Source organism: Diabrotica virgifera, chromosome 9, assembly GCF_917563875.1.
Source record: "Diabrotica virgifera virgifera chromosome 9, PGI_DIABVI_V3a".
Taxonomy (NCBI): Eukaryota; Metazoa; Arthropoda; class Insecta; order Coleoptera; family Chrysomelidae; genus Diabrotica; species Diabrotica virgifera.
The window spans coordinates 216457660-216478472 of record NC_065451.1 but is presented as its reverse complement, the minus strand read 5'-3'; the positions used below and the strand labels follow the sequence as shown (position 1 = coordinate 216478472).

Genomic DNA, 20813 nt, shown 5'->3' with positions numbered 1-20813 from the left:
CATAGGTACATGTAGCTAACAAGTCACAGAAAAAATGTGGTACATATTGTGCCGATGTGTGTTTTTGCCCTGGGGGGATAGTACCGCCTCTTCTCGGGGGTGAGTACCGCTTCTTCTCGGGGGTGAGTACCGCCTCTTCTCGGGGGTGAAAAAAATACGTTCCAAGGAAGTGGATAAACTGACTAATTCTAAGCAACTTTTGTTCTATAGAGTTTTTTCACTAAGTCAATACTTTTACGAGTTATTTTAGAGTGAATATGTTCAATTTTCAACAAAAAAAAAACACGTTTTTAGACGCCATTCCACGAACATACGTCTGTTTTGGATTACTTCGACAACGAATATTTTACTGTGCAACATAAGAAGTACAAAAGTAAATGGCGCTAATAATTATTCCAATAAACAACAATGTAATTTGCAATTTATTTTCGTTCTTCTTATTTTGCACAGTAAAATATTCGTTGAAGAAGTAATCCAAAACAGGCGTATGTTCGTGGAATAGGGTATATTTCAGTATTATGCCAAATTCCATGTCAATCCAAGCGGTTAATTAAAAATCGGAACAAAAACCGTGAGTAAATGGACTATTATTAATTATTAATTATAAATATGATGAAGTTTGAGACGTTTGTGTCAAACTATTGTCAAATTGCTGCTGAAAACTTCAAAGTTTTATATAAATATGACGTGAATATACAATCAATTTTCGGGTGTTCGAAATGATTAATAAATATTGAAATATTAACACTTTTGGAATGTTTAAAATGAATTTATAGAGAATATGGGAGTTATGACCAATTTAAATCCTCAGAGCAATGAGAAAAATCAAAGAAAAAAATCAAATCAAGAAAAGGTAAATTCATATTTTATGTAGATACTTTTTAATTCTTCTTCTTTAAGTACCGTCTCCCATTCGGAGGTTGGATATCATCATCACTATCTTTACTCTATCTACCTCTGCTCTGAAGAGTTCTATAGAATTGCATTTAAACCAGTCCCTTAAATTCTTAAACCATGACACTTTCCTTCTTCCTATACTCCTTCCGCCTCTTATGTTCCCCTGTATTAACAGTTTTAGTATTTCATATCGCTGTCCCCTCATTACGTGTCCAAGATATTGCAACTTTTTTATTTTTATTGTGTTTATTATTTCGCATTCTTTGCCCATTTCTCGCAATGCTTCCGTACATTTCCCAAATGTATGCTTGTTTGTATGTTTGTTTTCTTAGTTATTATCATGTATTTGGTTTTTTTATATTCATTTTTAGTCCATATTCTTCACAGAAACTGTTTGTTTTGTTTATTAATAATTGGAGTTGTTGTTCAGCAGAGCTTGCCATAATCACGGTGTCATCTGCGTATCTTATGTTGTTAATAAATCTTTCGTTAATTATTTTTCCTTCACTTTGAGATAACAATGCTTCTTTTAAAAATGGCTTCACTATTTATATACTTTAAATAATAATGGAAGCCTAATACATCCCTGTTCTGCATTATCTATTACAATTTGTGTTCTTTGATTCCAGTGAAGGTTTGTTACAATTCGTAAGTTCCTTTTGTCTATGTGTTTTGTCTTTAAAATTTGGACTGATTTTTTATACTTTTCAATGTTTTTTGTGTAAATGGTTCATATTTTGCCAGAACTGTTTATTGCTCCCGACTTGTGATCAGTTGTTCACGAAAATAATATCGAAAAGACATGGAAAAGGTACTTTAGCATTTTATCAAATAAAGAAGTTTACAAAAAACCAGTTGAATTAACGAAGGCAGTAACAGAAATGGTCACCAAAATAACAAACGAGGAGGAGATTCAAGCATTTCAAAAACTAAAGAAAGGAAAAGCTGTTGGACCAGATGATAGTCCTAGGGAAGTGTGGACAGAATTAGCAGAGACAGCAACATTAGCAACAAGTTAGCTAACAGGTTTATTTAATAGAATTATGGAAGTTGGACAAAGCTTACAAAATATTTTCGAGTATCTTATATGGTCCCCCAAGTGCACATTCAGAGTAGCTGCTTGGAGAATATCAAAGTGGTTTTAGGCCCGGTCGATCAACAACAGACCAGATCTGTATGCTAAGGCAAATACTGGAAAAAACCAATGAATTCAATATCGACACATACCATCTTTTCGTAGATTTCAATCTGCCTATGATAGTGTCCTAAGAAATAAATTGTATGAAGCCATGGATGAATCCCACATCCCTGATAAACTGATAAGATTGGTTAAGGCTGCAATGCGTAAAGTTGTTTGCAAAGTCAAAATACAGGGCGAACAATCACAGGCGTTTGAAACAAATGTTGGGCTGCGACAGGGAGATGCGCTGGCGTGTCTCCTCTTCAACATAGCTCTGGAAAAGGCAGTCAGAGATGCACGAATAGACAACAGAGGAAATATTTTTAATAAATCATCCCAAATTTTGGCATATGCAGATGACATGGACCTAGTTGCCCGCACAACACGCAAACTAGAAGAAATGTATACCACCTTCTCAAATGCCTCAAAAAATATGGGCCTGAAAGTAAACGAGGAGAAAACTAAGATGTTGGCATCAACACCCAACAATAGAGCCAGAAACATCGGTCACCAATTCACTGTTGATAACTCTACCTTTGAAGTGGTAGAAAAATTCACATACTTAGGCTTCCTGATCACCAAGGAGAACGTCATGACGGAAGAAATCAAGCGAAGGATAATCCTAGCGAACAAATGCTATTTTGGACTGAGTAGACATATGAGAAGCAGAAACTTAAGCCAAAAAACAAAAATAACCATATACAAAACCCTTATACAACCAGTGTTGACATATGGATCGGAGACATGGACCATCTCCAAGGCAGATGAAAACCTTCTGGTTATATTTGAACAAAGGATCCTGAGAGGAATATTCGGTGGCATCTGTGCAAATGGTATTTGGAGGAGGAGGTACAACTACGAGGTATACCACAGATATAAACATATATTTGGTGGTAAAGACGTAGTATCTCTTATAAGAATAGGAAGACTAAGATGGGCAGGACATCTAGCAAGATCACAGCATAACAACCCTCCTAGAAGAATCCTTATGTCACAACCTGTGGGAAGTAGAAATAGGGGTAGGCCAAAACTTAGATGGAAGGATGATGTAGATGAGGATGGGAGAAAAATAGGCGCAGCAAACTGGCAACGGTTGGCAATGGATAAGACTGACTGACGTAATAGACTTGGGAAGTCAAGGCTCTTTTATAGGGCTGTAGCACCATTGATGATGATGGAAGTTGGACAAATGCCAGACGAACGGAGAAGCATTATATTAGTAGGTACCTGTTTAAAAAAAACACGGGAAATATTCAACAATGCACAATGGGAGAGAGTAATTATTGATAGACGGGTACGTGAAGAAACTGAAATAACCAAGGCAGATCAACAACAGATGCAATTTTCATTATAAGGCAGTTGATGGAAAGATCTTGACTAAATGTTGGGCAGTGAAAAAGAAAGAACAACGAATTAATGTGGCGGAAATGAGAATGCTTAGAAGGATGAGTGGAAAGACAAAAAAAGGTTAAAATTAAGAATGAGCTGAGCATATTAGGTGAAGTCTAGGGGTAGCTATTGATGCCATAATGAGAAAGCATAGTTTAAAGATAGTTTGGTCATATTCAACGTCGAGACATTAATCACCCAATACGAAGCATTGCGGATCTGCTAGTTCCTGAATGAAGTAGGAGGGGAAGACCAAAGAATACCTGAGGGGAAGACGAGCAATGAGGTATTGGTTTAAAAATAACAAGTAAATATTATTATTTTTAGGTTACTCTAGCTTTTAAAATATTTATGACTGGGTCAGTAGCATCAATCATTTGTTCTTTCATCCTTCAACCACTTGATGTTATAAAAACAAGATTACAGACTCCAGAATACAAAAAACCAGTGAAACGGTGAGTACCTTTTTTGATTTTTTTTATTTAAGAGCGTAGGCGCAAAATTTCGGGGCAATGCTTTTAAATGCATTCATTTTTTTCGAATCCTGAGAAAACTAATAAACATTTTTGAAACATTTAAACGCAGAATGAAAGATTACATTATTACCGAGGGCCGAAAGTCCCTTAGAATAGCCAAAAAGTTTCTTTTGAATGATATAAATACCGGGTGTCCACTTATATTTTCCCCCGTTTTAACTGCCTATAACTTTTAAACGGCTCAAGATAGAAATACGCGGTTTTCGCTGAAATGTTTTATTTTAGTAAAAATTTTGTCTGAATGGATTAAATTTTTTATATCGCTTTCAAATACGAAAAAAAATGGCGGATTTTTGAAAAAAACATTGTTGACTTTTTTAATGGCAGTATATTTTTTGTAACTTGAAAAAACGGTCATTTACCTATTCAGCGATAAATTTTTTTAAAACTGGTTGTCAAATGAGTGAGCAATTAATTTTTAAAATGAGAGATGCAATGTGGAAATCACGTAACATAATATCAATGTTATATTATTTAAGTAGGTATGTGATATCCACGTTGCACCTCTTTCTTTCAATTTGCAAAAAAATATACTGGGTGTTCCATTAAAAAAAGTCAACAATGTTTTTTTCAAAAATGCGCCATTTCTTTTTCGTATTTGAAAGCGATATAAAAAAATTAATCCATTCAGACAAAACTTTTACTAAAATAAAACTTTTCAGCGAAAACCGCATATTTTTATCTTGAGCCGTTTAGAAGTTATAGGCAGTTAAAATGGGGGAAAATATAAGTAAAGACCGGTATTTGAAATTAAGGGTGTAGCCGCAAAATTTCGCTCCAATGTGTTTTAAATGCATTCATTTTTTTCGACACTTAAGAAAACTAATTAGAATTTTTGAAAAATTTAAGCACAGTATGAAATATTACATTATTACCGAGGGCCGAAAGTCCCTTAGAATAAACAAAAAGTTTTATTTGAATGATATATTTGGAATTAAAAATCAGACTTTGTCTCTTCTTTTACACCCCTGTAACTTATTAAAATAAACATTATGGAAGTTTTTAGGGACTTTTGGCCCTCGGTAATAATTTAATCTTTCATTCTGCGTTTTAACTTTTCAAAAATATTTATCAATTTTCTCAGGATTCGAAAAAAATGAATGCACTTAAGCATTGGCCCCAAATTTTGCGTCTACACTCTTAAATCAAGTCTGTACTTACTGCTCTCTATAGCACCGTTTTGTAGTGCAGATTTTCTTTATAAACTTGTTAAGGAGGTTCCACTTCGTTTTATTAGACTAAATTATCAACATACTCCCAGATTGATCAGCTTCCTACAATACAATACTGTGTTTTATTGGAAATAAGCTACAATTTTACTGTGAAAAAAGGTTATTTTGACGTTTCGATTCGAAAAAAAATCTGGTCACAACTTAAATCCGAGCTTTCTATATTTTACAAAGCAAACGGACGATAAATTAATAGACGTGGGGAATCTAAAATATGTATTCCACATTCCACGACACGTCACAGAACTTCCTAATAGATTATCTGTTCAACCTAAATGACTAATTTAAAAAGTGGAGGCTCATTTTAAGTCTAAATAAGACTGAAACTAGCTGATGACAAGAAGTGGTTCTCTTATCATGACAACCACTATGACCGTGCCAATTTATATGGAAATTTTTTAAATAATGTCAAAATATGTTAAAGAGTAAGAATAATAATACAAAATATTTAAACAATTTAAACAAATCCTTTTCCCAACACTGCAAATTACCACACTACACTAACTTCATTTTTCAATTTTGTATTATTTATTTTTGTTTTTTAGTGGAAGAAGTATGTTTAACATAATTAATATGATTTATGAAATCAAAGAAAAAGAAAATTTGAGAATGTTATGGGCTGGTATGACGCCTGTAAGTATATTTTAAGAATTAAGTAATCTCATAAAAATACCACACGAAAATAGCTTCTTTTTCTTCATGTGCTTCATCCTTTAAGGACATTGGCAGTCATCATGGCCCATTTTGTACAGTCTGCAGCGGTTCTAAAGAGTTTTAGTGTTGTTTTTATACTCCACTACTATAAATTTTTCAACCTGGACGTGCGTCGTCTTCCCGGCCCTCTTTCTCCTTCCACTTTCCCTTGTATAACCAATCGCATCAACTCATGGTTTTCATTTCTTATTATGTGACCAAAGTAGCTCATTTTCCTTTCCTTCATAGTGTTGAGTATTTTGTAACGTCCTGATCGTAGCAGGATCAGGGCATTAAGCAACACCACACTGCTGGGAGGAATGAGGGGAGGAATTCCTCGAACATCCCTTATGATATTCAAAAGAAAAACGCCCACCGTTCCATCCACCAGAATGGTACTATGCCCGACTGCTCAGCCCTGGGTTCGTTCACTGTTTATTCTTCCCTCACACCCATCCCAGAAAGGTACAGGAAATAAAAAGTTCACCAACTCATTTTATATACACTATTTATTCAGATAAAAAAAATTAACAAAAATCATTCTATTATGTACAGGCAACCAAATTAATTTTCTGAAACTGTGACCGAGACCCTGCTGGTCACCGATATAAAAGTTATAAAAATAAGAAAGGTACTCAGCTTTAAGTCCTCTTGTCGGAGTCACACAGTTCTTATGGGAGGTCTCCAATCTCTGCAGAACTTTCTGTTGCTGTCGGTATTTGTGGGAATTCTAAGACTATCTTCTTGAAGCCATTCTTCTGATGCATCAGTAGATCAGTAGTTGGATTCAGAATACTGTGGGCTGTTGCGAGATGTCGCTGTCACGTTCTGCTCTCCAAGATAGTTTTCTCCAGCTACAGTTGCTTCCCCATGTAGTGTTCGCCTGCAGCTTTATTCCCAAGGAAGGGGCTAGAAAAATTCATACAAAGATCAGTTTTCTCCCAAAAGAAAAGCCTGATCAGAAATAAAGCTGAGTATCGAAAGAAACACGATCTCAGCAAAATCTCTGATCACAGCGTGGCATTATTAAAAATAAAAAGAAACAGAAAGAATTCTATCAATAAAATAAATATTATAACTATGTACAGGAAATAAAGTAATATATTATATAGATACCAGAGAAAAAGAAATAAAATTAGAAAATTTTTTAAACTTTATTTCAATGAGAAAGTAGGTATCTGCTGTGCAAAAGAAATCAGTAAAAAACTTAGGCTTAAAACTAAATAGTCAAACTTACCCGTATATCTAACGGCCTACACAAAAACACAATAATTTATCAGATATTGTCTTTCATTTACGTGGTAATGGAAAAATGAGCCGGTACAAATTTGTATCGGTTTAAATACCTTAGCCTTAAAAGAATTGAAGAAATTAATTTGACGATAGTAGGGTCGCTTGTAGAAATATATAGTACGAGGGACAAATACCAAGCAAAGCTTGGTGTAGCGTTCAATCGGCTGATTGAAACGTTACAATTTCTTTTTTCATCTCTTTTAATGTTTCCGTGTTTGTTACGTGTTGCGTCTGATATTTTCCACATTCTTCGATAACACCACATTTCAAAGCTGGCAAGTCTTAGCTTAGCTTGGAAGTCTTTTTTCAGTTGCGTCCATAATTGTCCAAACTTCAACTCCATATAAAAGGACAGAGAGCACGTAACACCTCAATACTCTAGCTCTAATTTCTATTCCCAGTTTTTCATTGCATAATACTGATTTTATTTTATTGAAAGCGTTTCTGGCCGTACAATGCGTTGTTTTATTTCAAAGCTGCGGTCCCATTGTTCAATTAGCTTAAATCCCACATTATTGTATCTGGGTGGTCTCTCTAAATCTTTCTCTTTACGTAGATTGTTTCATCTTCAATCTGGCTCTTACTGACACTCATGATGTTTGTGTTTTTTTTTGTGTTCAGAGCCATTCCATTCTCGCAATACTGCGTAGTGCGATCAAAAATTTGCAGCCCAATATCTATTCTTTGTATATGCAAGATATTTGTTATGCATATATTATGTTAAAGATGTCATTTCTTTCGATTCATCATCATCATCGAACCTTTTGCTTCCCAAGATGAACATTAGGCCTCCCCTCATTTCTTCTAGTTCTGTCGATCTTGAGCTTAATACAGTGAAACTTGGATAATTCGAATCTCAGGGGACTGTTAAAAAAATTCGAATTATCCAAAAATTCGAATTAAAAAAATAAATCTACAAAAACAAGGATTAGCTACAAATACATCTGCAAATGATAAATATCAGTAGTTGATCATTTTTATTGCTTGGAGATGTTTTTGTTCCTATTCTTGCTCGAGTTTTGTCAACCTAAAAAAATGGGCTAACAAAATTCGGCCAAAAATACCAATTAAAACATTTGCAAGCTATAAAAAAGATAAAAAAGATCGACTTTGTTTTTTTCCAAAGCGGCCCGAAATTTTTAGCTGCTTTGTAGAATTTAGCTTCTCAGTAATGACAAAAGATTCTAAGATATTCAGAAAAGATAGCAGAAAAGTTCGAATTATCCAAAATATAATTCGAATTATTCACGACTTTTTACCATTACTTATATAGGAAATGCTAGGGACCAAAATAAAAATTCGAATTAAAGAAGATTTCGAATTATGGAAGTTCGAATTAAGCAGGTTCCACTGTATAAAGAATAGCTGCAGAAAATCATATTTTAAATCTCAGGTTAATTATTAATATCTATTACTCGGACATATTACACGTGGAGAGAGATACAAATTGCTCCAACTCATTATGCAAGGAAAGATTCAAGGGAAAAGAAGCATAGGGAGACGCAGAATATCGTGGCTGCCGGCTGCGCAACCTGAGAGAATGGTACGGATGTACCTACATCAAACGAACTTTTCAGAGCAGCCTTCTCCAAAGCCCGAGTAGCTATGATGATTGCCGACCTCCGTCGCGGAGATGGCACTTGAAAAAGAAGATTATTTTTTTTTAACAAGCATGGATGTCTTCTTTAATTGTCTCCCTTCATGTCTTGCTTTGACTAAATGACTCCTCTAACCAAGAACAAGATTCATATAAATCCTTAATTTAGTAAAATTAAAGTATGATAGCCATGGTTGGAGTATTGAAAAAATTTTATATTATTCATATAATAACATTCGTATACTAACCAAAGACAAGATCCATATAAATCCTTATTTTAGAAAATTAAAGTATGATAGCCATGGTTGGAGTATTGAAACAAATTTTATATTATTCGTATACTAACATCATCACGCTTTGGTCATGTTGGTTGCCTAAAATTGGATACTAAATACACAAGATAATAATAAATTATTATTATAAAACAGAGAGCTGCAAATTATTTGAAATATTTTCAATAACCAATAGGTTGTATGAGAAAAAATTCCTTGAAGAGCATTTTTACTTGCACCTTTTCTATTATTCAGCTTTTCATTTTTTTTATTCCTGTGTGTGTATGCGTGTTTATACCTCTCTCCCACATCACTGGTTTATACCTAATAGGGCTTTTCATCGATTGTCATTTGTTTCGAGCTTCTGTCATATATCTTGTATAATCTGCGTATATTAATTATACAGGGTGTTTCATTAATAATTGTCCATATAGTAACTGGAGAAACCTTATCGCAAAATACGAAAATTTAACCTAAAACACCCTAATAAAATGTGGTTCCTTACTGAGTTACAGGGTGTTTTATCTAAAAATTTAAAAACTATTTTTACTCAGCATTTTAAAACTATTCGACATATCCCTTTCATACTTGGCAGAAAGTGCGACTACTAGGCACACTACTAAATTATGATAAACAAACGTTTCTAGCTACTACCAGAGGCGTACGACAGGGGATGGTGAATGGTTGACCCTTCTCAAATTCTACGCCACTTGAGGAATTACTATCTTAGTGCCATTTTTAGATTCTACAATACTTTCTACGTAAATAATATACTCTTCATTGGTAACGATAAAGTCATTAGTTTTCGAGATATTTGAAGTTAAATATGAAACGGCACAGTTATTTTGATTAATTTATGATATGATTCATATGATTAAAATTTAAAAATTATTTGTACCCAGTACTTTAAAAGTATTTGACGTATCCTTATCATACTTGGCAGAAAGTGTAGGTACTGTACATCCTACTAAATTAAGATAAATAAACGTTTCTAGCTACTACCAGAGGCGTACGACAGGGGATAGTGGCTGGTTGACCCTTCCCAAATTCTACGCCACTGACGAAATTGTTATTTTAGTGTAATTTTTTGATTTTGCAATAGTTTTTATGTAAATAATATACTCTTCACTCGTAACGATAAAATGATTAGTTTGCGAGATATTTGAAATTAAAAATGAAGCGACACAATACACTGATCAAAATAACCGTATCGTTTCATTTTTAACTTCAAATATCTCGAAAACTAATGACTTTATCGTTACGGATGAAGAGTATATTATTTTCATGGAAAGTATTGGAGAATCCAAAAATTGAACTAAAATAGCAATTTCGCCAGTGGCGTAGAATTTGGAAAGGGTCAACCATTCACTTTCCCCTGTCGTACGCCTCTGGTAATAGCCATAAACGTTTGTTTAACATAAATTTAGTAGCTTGTATAGTACCTATAGTTCTTGCCAAGTATGAAAAGGATACGTCGAATAGTTTTAAAATGCTGAGCAAAAATAATTTTTAAATTTCTAGATAAAACACCCTGTAACTCAGTAAGGAACCACATTTTATTTAAGTGTTTTTGGTTAAATCTTCGTATTTTGTGCTAAGGTTTCTCCAGTTACTATATGGACAATTATTAATGAAACACCCTGTATACACGGATTATACGTTATACGACTAATGACAGAAGCTCGAAACAAATGACTGTGAATGAAAAGCCCTATATGAACTCGACGGTAAAAATAGATAGGTATTTTTTGATCAGAGTGCGCTTTGATATTTGATTTTTTCTGTGCTATTATTTAAAAATTTTGCGTTATCTAGATTTAGATCTGGCAACTTTAGCTCCTCTATTGTCTATTGGTCTTGATCTATTTTGACAATATTCTTTAATGATGTTCTTTAGTTTTTCCTGGACCTCGCTTGCCAAATATTTTTTCCACCTACCTCTACCGAAAGTATACTTTTCCGGACCTGATTGCAGGGAGCAAAGTTGTACTTTTTCTCCCTAGGGAGGAAAAGTAAAAGTGACGTCATGGTATTTCATTCATGAAATATTACTTATTGACGCCCTGTATAATATCTATTTTCTATTACGTAAGTATCTATTCATTTTAACGTTTATTTATAAAACATCCTGTATTTTGCAGAATGGTAAAAAACATTAAATTGTTATTTCGATTTAACAGTGTTTACATTAATAATTAATTTGACTTATTTGACAGTTATATTGTACCATTGATTATAGACACCTACTTGTTAGTTTTAGTTTTAATAAATTTTCTTTGTTAGTTACATAAATAAATTAAGTAAAAATGAAAAATGACTTGTTATTAATTTGAGGAAGGTGGAAAAACCATATGTATAACATGGGAGTAAGTGCATTTTCCTCCCTTGAATGATTACTGCCCTCCGCTACGCGTCGGGCAGTAAACTTCATTCTCGGGAGGAAAAGTAGCACTTTCCTCCCTTGTTATACAAATAGCTATTCCTTGCAGGATGGCTTGTAGGAGGTCACATCTGGATTAATTTCGCAGAATGTATCCAATATATTGTAACTTTCGAGGTTTGATGGTGGTCAGAACCTATCGGTTCTTCTTCTTCTTAACATGTCATACACCAAAGTGCGTAGGCGACTATCTCATTAGGTACTAAGGTTCTGTTCTTGGCGGCGTGATACAGATCTTTGCGAGAAGCAGGTTCTTTTTCAATCCCTTCTATTTAATAAATAAGTAATGATGAAGTGTACAGGTTATTTTTGTGTTTTAGACATTGGTACGAGGCATCCCCGCTGGAGGCATTTATTTTATGTCTTACGATATAATAAGAAGTCAATTTTTTTCAGAAGACCATATTAACACTTTTGAATCCATATTTATTGGCATGATGTCTAGAGCCATCACCGATATATCGGTTATACCATTAACAGTCGTCAAAACGAGGTATAAATATAATACCTATTTTTTCAAAAATGAATAACCATTTTCAATTCGTTGCAACACGAAACTACAGCCGCATTATATCCTAGTTCAATCAGAGAGAGCAGCAAGCACCTCTACCGGTTTCGAAACTTATTAGTCTCTCATCAGGAGGCACATTTGCTGCTCTCTCTGACCCAACCAGGACAGGCCCCGGCGTGCAGTTACGGATCGCAACGAACGAAATGCAGGGATGCCCTAGCGGCAACTGCTAGCAAAAGACTAAGTTTTCAATCTAATAGCACATAGAATAATATCAAAAATATTAGTCTACATCCCACCAGATTGAAAACAATGGGAACCTTCTCTGGTTACACCTCCGAGGCTTCCAAAATTTGCAAGCCATAACGGATACTGAGACTAAAGAAGATGAGGGAATTTTACAATTTATAATTCACGTCCCATCTGCTCAGCGCGGTAAAGTGAATTATAAATGTAAAATTGTGAGCGTATGGGACGTGAATTATAAATTGTAAAATTCCCTCATCTTCTTTAGTCTCAGCATCCGTTATAGTCCAGAAAGCCACTGCGCATCCGCTAGGAAAAATATTCTAATTCGGATTTTTTGCACAATCTTACTCAAAAAGGACTCCTTTTAACAAATTTGCATGTTGCCAGGACCAAAAGGTGGTCAAAAAATTTTTAAACGCTTTTTTTTGTTTTTTTCCTAAAATTATTTTTTTTTGCATGGAAAAAAGTTTTTTTAGGTTTTTTGGATCATTCCAAACAGAAAAGGTCTTTAGTGACTTTTCTCTAAAAATGATAGTTTTTGACAAATAAGCGATTAAAAATTGAAAAATTGCGAAATCGGCCATTTTTTACCCTCAAAAACTATGTAAAAAACTGAAAATTTGAATGTTGCCAAGGTAGATAGATATTCTTTAAACATTGATTGATGAAACCCCGAAGGGTTTTTTGCAATATAATATTCAAAACTCCTTTGTTTTTTAATGGCTAATCAAGCGTGCGCGACGCTATTTTCCACCGACAGTGTGGTGCAAATGAAAGGAATAAATTCGTTATTTCGTAAACCGGCAAATTTAAGGAAAAATCCCGAAACAGGTCGATTTTTATTTTTAAGTTATGATATTGTGGCATATATGGTATACTAGTGACGTCATCCATCTGGACGTGATGACGTAATCGATGATTTTTTAAATAAGAATAGGGGTCGTGTGCTAGCTCATTTGAAAGGTTCTTCAATTATCTATTCAGTAATATAAACATTTACATAATTATTTGTACAGGGTGTCCAAAAATTTTTTATTAAATTAAATTATTTGACAAAAAAGAAGTAGAAGGACACCCTGTATAAATAATTATGTAAATGTTTACATTACTGAATAGAGAATTGAATAATCTTTCAAATGTGCTGCCACACGACCCCTATTCTCATTTAAAAAATCATCGATTACGTCATCACGTCCCGACGGATGACGTCACTATTATACCATATATGCCGCAATATCATAACTTAAAAATAAAAATCGACCTGTTTCGAGATTTATCCTTAAAGTCGCCGGTTTACGAAATAACGAATTTATTCCTTTCATTTGCACCATACTGTCGGTGGAAAATAGTGTCGCGCACGCTTGATTAGCAATTAAAAAACAAAGGAGTTTGGATATTGTATTGCAAAAAACTCTTCGGCCTTCGGGATTTCATCAATCAATGTTTAAAGAATAGCAACCTGCCTTGGCAACATTCAAATTTTCAGTTTTTCACATAGTTTTTGAGGGTTAAAAATGGCCGATTTCGCAATTTTTCAATTTTTAATCGCTTATTTGTCAAAAACTATCATTTTTAGAGAAAAGTCACTAAAGAGCTTTCCTGTTTGGAATGATCCAAAAAACCTAAAAAAACTTTTTTTCATGCAAAAAAAATAATTTTCGGAAAAAAACAAAAAAAAAAACGTTTAAAAAATTTTTGACCACCTTTTGGTTCTGCAACATGCAAATTTGTTAAAAGGAGTTCTTTTTGAGTAAGATTGTGCAAAAAATCCGAATTAGAATATTTTTCCTAGCGGATGCGCAGTGGCTTTCTGGACTATTATGGCTTGCAAATTTTAGAAGCCTCGGAGATGTAACCTTGTCGCAACTTGTCAAAATGTTTTTTTTCTTCATTCGCTCTTTATGCTCATGAGAGCGTCGGATATTTTACCAATTTGTTCCACACTTTTTTTGCTCCTATTTTTACTTCATATGTTGCAATATTCCCCCTCCTCCTTAATCTAGATTTCCTAGGCCTCTTTTATTAACCTATTCCGATTAATTCTAATTAAATGTATGTTCACACCTACCAGTTCGTTCTCTTTTCTCTAATGATTTCTCTATTGGTTCCTGTTTTAACTCTTTTCTGATATTTTCCTTTCTTCCTATCCAGATTAGTCCTTTTAGGTGTTTTTCTCAGTCATTTTTGCTACATTTAACTAGTGGAAGATGATTCAGGCCCTGACTATAAAACAGAAAGGCTAACGTAGTAGTTTAAATTTCGAAATGAATCTGCAACCTAGGTTGAAATATGGTGAGCACGGTAAAGGTACGATTCCGAAAGTGGCTGCAGATTGCAGACCACAAACCGCAGACTGCAGCGATAGTGTCGTCTGCGGTCAGACCAATTCCGAGCAGAACTGCACTGCATCTACATAATAGCGAAAACAGGTATTTCCGATGGGAATTTATAATAGTATAATATTAAAAGTCGTATAAGTAGGATGTCAGACGCAATGTACAACGATGAATTAATGTTATATCTTTTGATGGAAGAAGAAGATGACGAAGATCTTTTACTTTTGCCATAGTATATAGAGGTTCCACAGTAAAATCACTCTTATGTCGGCGCTTTGATCTCAGGAAGTAATACCGGCTGTACGCAATTGGTAATTCACCAGTGGTGGATGTGGGTTTTCTCTGTTAAAATCCGTACGTTTCTATGCGACTAGCAATGCGAGAGTGGGGCAAAAGCGACTACCAACATTGCGCGGTCGCCATGCGCGACTTCAGATTTTACTTCCAATTTTTTGGAGAGTGGTTCTACTGTTTGCATTATAAAAGAAAAGGAAGTCAACTAGGTCTCTATTTAAAAATAGACAATTTGAAGGAAGCTTGCGTCGTAAATAAGTAAATATTTTGCTAAGAAATTTATTAATTGCTCTTCTTCTTCATTTGAAATACTCATTTTCAAAAGAAATTCAATTCTTTTCACTTTTCAGTCAATTTGGAAACACCAAAAATACATGTTGTCGCTCTGCGGTCGACGACACTACTACTACTGGTTCTGGTTCAATACTGCGGTCTGCGGTGGCGACGTTCTGCGTTCGGCGGCGACAGTGCCGCTCTACTCGACATACAGCTTTTAAGAAACCATAATAATATAAACCAGTAGGTCTGTTGCTGCGGTCTGCGGTTTGCAGTTTGCGGTCTTGTTCGGAATCGTTCCTTAAGAGATTAGGGCTTGCAGCTCGGTATTACTCCTCCATAGATTCCTACAGAAATAGACAGGAACTGTAACCTGTATTTACTCTTCTTCTTTTTCTTTTACATAGGCAGTACTGCCTGTTTTTCTTCAACGGAGCATTTCATTCTGTCCCTAAATTGTCATTCCATCTTTTCCTTGGGTGTCCCATACTTCTTCTGTCTAACGGTGACTTGTCCCTGGCTATTCTTACTATCCTTGATTCAGACATCCTGCTTATGTGTTGATTCCACTCTTCTTTTCTGGTCTTTACCCAGGTATTTATATTGTCTACCCTACATATGCGTCTGATTTCCTCACTTCTTACGCTGTCCTTTAGTCCTTATCCAGCAATCCTACTTAAGATTTTCATTTCGTTGGACTCCAGATGTCTTTGCGTTTTGATTGTATTTACATATTTTTATTCGATGGTATAAGTCACTTCAGTATTTGAATTTTTATTTAACTGATTATTTCAGGATGGAAAGTGGCGTTCCGGAGTATAGCTACCCTGGAATTTTGGCGGGACTAAAAGTAATATATAAGCAAGAAGGATTCAAAGGATTAACGTCAGGGTTGCTTCCAATTTTAGTTCGAGACATGCCAATGTCAGGAATACATTTGATGTTCTATATTCAATCAGAAGAACTGGTACCACGGGGTAAACTAACAGTACATATTTTTAATCTATATTAATATTAAAATAAAAATGTATACCATTTTTATTCAGTTGCAATGCGAGGCCAAAAATGTCTTAATTTTCACTTAGATTAGAGAGCGCAACCAGCACTCTTATCGACGATTTCACCTCTTGTTAGAGGCTCTTCAGAGAATGCATAGGTTGCTTTCTCCAATCCATCCAGTAAATTTTTCGACATTATATTAGTCCCACACTGCAACTGACGTGAATGGATTAGGTGACTAGCGTCATCTGGCAATAATTGAAAGATAAAGTTTTTCAATCCTAATAGCAACATCAATAATATTGAAAAATATTAAAAATATTACTAAAAGATTTTTCTAAAACTCTATCTTTATATTAATATTATTTATTTATTTATATTATTTATATTTATTATTTATATTTGTCTTCTTTATATGCCTTCTCCATTGTTATAGATTTGACATCGACACATTAAATTCATATTCATTGTACAGTTCTTAGTAGTGAATTTCTATGACTAAATTTATTCTTTTACTTTTTTAGCCAAAAGCATTTCCTTCTTTCTGGGCCAGCTTCTTTCTTGGGACGGAGCTATTCTTCTTCATGTACCACGTCCTTTCAGGACGTTGGTTACCTACATAGCTATCTTAATTTTATTCACTGCCACTCTAAATAGTCGAGGAAATGAAGCTGAAAAAATGGCAAAACCTCGCAATTTTTTCGTCCTGCATCGATTTGTACAAAAATTTGGGATTAAGCTCATTACACCCTCTAGTTCAGTTTCTATATTGAGCTGTTGTACGCTTTTGGTTTTGTAAGGGTGAAAACTACCCCTAGTTGTAAAAAATTATAAAATAACATTTTAAATGTTTAATATTGTCAACATTTGGTTCTTATTAGTTACATAATGAAAGTTTTATGCTTTAAGATATACTATCATAATATTTCAACCCTTAAAACCACCCTTGTTGGAGCTATATATAAAAAATTTACTTATCCTAAAAGAATAATTTCGGCTTGCATCGATTTACATAAAAATTTGGGATTAGGATCATCTCAACCTGTACTTCATATTCTATATCATGCTTAAGGGCGTTGATTATTTTTAGTGGTGTAAACAACCCCTTATTGTCAAAAATTATATAAAAACATTGTATACTTTAATATGGGTAAAATTTGGTTTCGATTGGTTAAATAATGATTGTTTTATACTTTAGGATATAATATCATAATATTTCAACCCTTAAAAACCACCCTTATAACATTACAGTTTTTATAAGTAGATATTTTAATAGGTCTATACAGAAAAAAAAGTAGAATTAAAGAATTACAAAAACATTTATTTACACAAAAATACGAATTTACAAATATGTACAAATACAAATACAAATAGTTTTTTAGTCATCTTCCAGTATACGAACCGGTCATGTGGTATTATACATACATTGAAAATTATCCATAAGCGGACTATCCGAATTTTTCGAAAAAAAAAAATTCGTTTTATAAACATAGCTCCTTCATTTTTGGCGGTGAAAAGATTTTTCAAAAATGACTTTGTAGAATTTTTGAAGAGTTATAAGACTGTGTAAACTAAATTCCGTAAGATCCCTCAGTTTTTAATTAGGGTGGGTTTAAAGGGCTCGAATAAGGGGGTGTTTGCTCGTAAATAGAGGTTTTAAACAGCTATATCTCGCTAACTGTTCACTGTAATGAAAATCTATGTAGAAGGAAATTTTAGCTATTAAAGAAGCTACAATTTGGTAATCTATCATTTTTTTCGTATCTCCAGTATTTTCGGAGATATTTTGAAGTAAAAGGTGAAAAATGGGAAATTCCAAAAAATTAATTTTTCTTTAAACTTCAATTTTTCTAAAATTAGGCCTTTTAAATAGGTCAAACTTCTTGGGTGTATTGATAATATAAATATAAAAGGATTTACAGAAAGGTGAAGACCAATTTTTAATCAGGAGGGTAGTTAGGGGGTTATTTTCACTGATTTTTTCATAGAGAAAAGCAGGTACCGACCTTTTATTGATCACAAGTCACTAACTTTTCAGACTAGAAACTTTTTATTATTTTTTTGAGGCCTAACTGTATACTTGAAAAAAGATTATTTAAGTTTTCCTCGAAAAAGGCAAAGTTTTTCCGTTATTTTACTTTGAATATTTCAAATTATTCGTTTGACGAAAAAAGCTAACTTTTAACATGCCGTATCTCGGTTTGTATTGGTCTTAGTGATATTACAGAAAAATAATTTGGTTTTTGTTACTAAAAGATACAATTTTGGCATCTACAGTTTTTTTGATTAAATGCATATTTTTCGAGGTATTCTCAAAAAACCCTCTAAAAAAGTCGATTTTTTCATCGAAAAACTGTTACTTTCAAGCGCGAATAACTCGAAAAATATTGGTTTTACGAAGAAAATGTAAAAAACATTTTTTTCTTATAATCACTTTTTACATAGATTTACATAGTTAAAATGTAATAAAAAATTCCCGCCCCCGAGATGGGGTGGCAACCACCCCCAAGGTTTTAGCGTACAGCGGCATGATATAGAAAATGATCCTTGGGCTATTCTCTACCTTCTGTGAAAATTTCAAGTAAATCCATGCTGGACGAAAAAATTGCGAGCCAAAATGCTTCTTTTCCTCGACTAAAATAGTATGCTTCTAGTACCATTAGGATCTCTCATTACATATTACGTGTCCAAAATACTACAGGTTTTTTCTCTTCGTAATGCTTTTTATACTCTCATTAGTCTTGCTGAGACGATCTAGTATTGCGGAGTTTGGAATCTTCTCCATCCAAGAAACTTTTCAAATTCTTCTATAGCACCACATTTGGATAGCCTCAAGGCGATTTAGATCAATTTTATTCACAGTCCAAGACTCAACGTTATAAAGTAAGACCGAGGACACGTAGCAGCGAAGTAAGTGGATCCTCAATGCTAATTTTAGGTCTCTGTTACAGTTACATAATAGCTTAAACTTTAAACATCCTTCAAAAAGTGGCTCTGACCTTACAGAGCTCGCCAGTGTTATTTGTGTCTGTCCAGTTCTTTATATTTCATGGCCACGACATTTATTTGCGATCTACTAGTCCCTTGTCATTAATCTTTCCTTGTATAATTACTTGAAGGATTCTATATCTTTTCCCTCTCAGCATATGGCCGAGGTATCCAATATCTCGTAACTTGATCAAGTTGAGTACCTACTTCACTTTCAGTATTTGCCTTTTTAACGCTTCTTCGTTTCTCATCCAATCCATCCATGGTAGGCGGGAACTTTCTTTGCAGGGTCCACATTTCGAAAACCTCCAACTCATTAATGAAAAGAAGCTCCAATTTATGCATCAACAAGCAGAGACATGTTCAAATCTGCCGAAAAGTGCTCACTGTGTATCGGTATCAGCACCAGTCATCATCATCATCAGCCGCTTTGAGTCCACTGCTGGACATAGGCCTCCCGTAAATAATTATATTGCATCCTATCAGAACCAGTGGGGTTATTTAATAGCCACATCTTCTATTTCTCAATGGGTTGCCAACATGTATAACACATTTTCATCCATTTGACTTTCTGACTATGAGCATTTTTGGGAATGAAGAAGATAACATTACAGTTACTTCATGTTTCTATATTGTTTTAGATTGGCGTGATACATATCCCTCGCTAGTTCATTCCAGTTGTGCCGCTCTAGCGGGAATGTTGGCCGCTGCTCTAACGCATCCTCCCGATGTGGTGAAAGCTCACCTACAACTTTCTTCTGGTAAGCAAGGACATCGAACGACAGGGCAAGCGGTGGCCGATATCTGGAAGAAACACGGCGTCTATGGGTATTTTCAAGGCCTCGTGCCGAGGCTACTCAAACGGGCTATTTTCGGGATGATTTCGTGGACGTTGTATGAAAAGGTTAAACAAATGCATTATGATGAAGTTCATAAAGAAAAGTAGGTAAAATAAGTGAATAAAGAAATGTACAATTTTATTTTGTATTTGTTTTATTTCATTATTCATGAAGTTAGAATAAATCCATGATTTAACCCTATATCAGTTGAGGATAGAACTCATACAAATACATAAAAGGTTTTTAGGGTGTTTATTTTTATCGGGTAGGTATTATTATTATTATAATTTATTTAGTGGTGCCTACCATTTCTCTGGATATTGCGTAGTTAAAATCAAATAATACTTGGCAAAAACATTTACATCGGTTACGTTAATCAAATAAGTTAATAACAAATCTTTTTTTAATTTCAGTTAGTTGCAAAATTGTTATTTTAGAATATATGAATCTTTTTTAATTGCAGTAGTTGCAAAATTGTTATTTTGAAATTTATAGAAAAATTTCTAAGAAGAATGACGAGTCTTGGGAAAGAAACTGTCAACGAATAAATACGTGTCTTATCTAGGAAGAATCAGAAGCACAAATAGCTTCTTCTTCTTCTTGTGCCACTCCTATCGGAGACTGGAAAGCATCAAGGATATCCTGACCTTGTTTACAGCTGACCTAAAAAGTTCATTAGCGCTGCAGCCAAACCACTCTTACCCCAGGCTGTGGGTAAAAAATAGGTCGATTTCAGGATATAATTCAGGAAACCTATCAGGTGTTGTAAAGGACGATGCCAGGAATAACTTCTAC

General features: G+C 34.2%; 1 protein-coding gene across 2 annotated transcripts; it reads left to right on the top strand.

The window, feature by feature from the left end:
- The first annotated feature begins 661 nt into the window (after window positions 1-661).
- LOC126891632 (mitochondrial glycine transporter A-like) lies at window positions 662-20159 on the top strand. Of its 2 annotated transcripts, none has more exons than XM_050660854.1 (6): window positions 662-853; window positions 3794-3921; window positions 5777-5864; window positions 11847-12019; window positions 15988-16169; window positions 19821-20159. In XM_050660854.1, the coding sequence occupies exons 1-6, from the start codon at window positions 782-784 to the stop codon at window positions 20123-20125; spliced, it is 948 nt and encodes a 315-aa protein (XP_050516811.1). In that variant the 5' UTR covers window positions 662-781; the 3' UTR covers window positions 20126-20159. The 2 variants fall into 2 exon arrangements, with proteins under 2 accessions (XP_050516811.1, XP_050516812.1); XM_050660855.1 differs by having other exon boundaries at window positions 15988-16180.
- The last annotated feature ends 654 nt before the right edge of the window (window positions 20160-20813 follow it).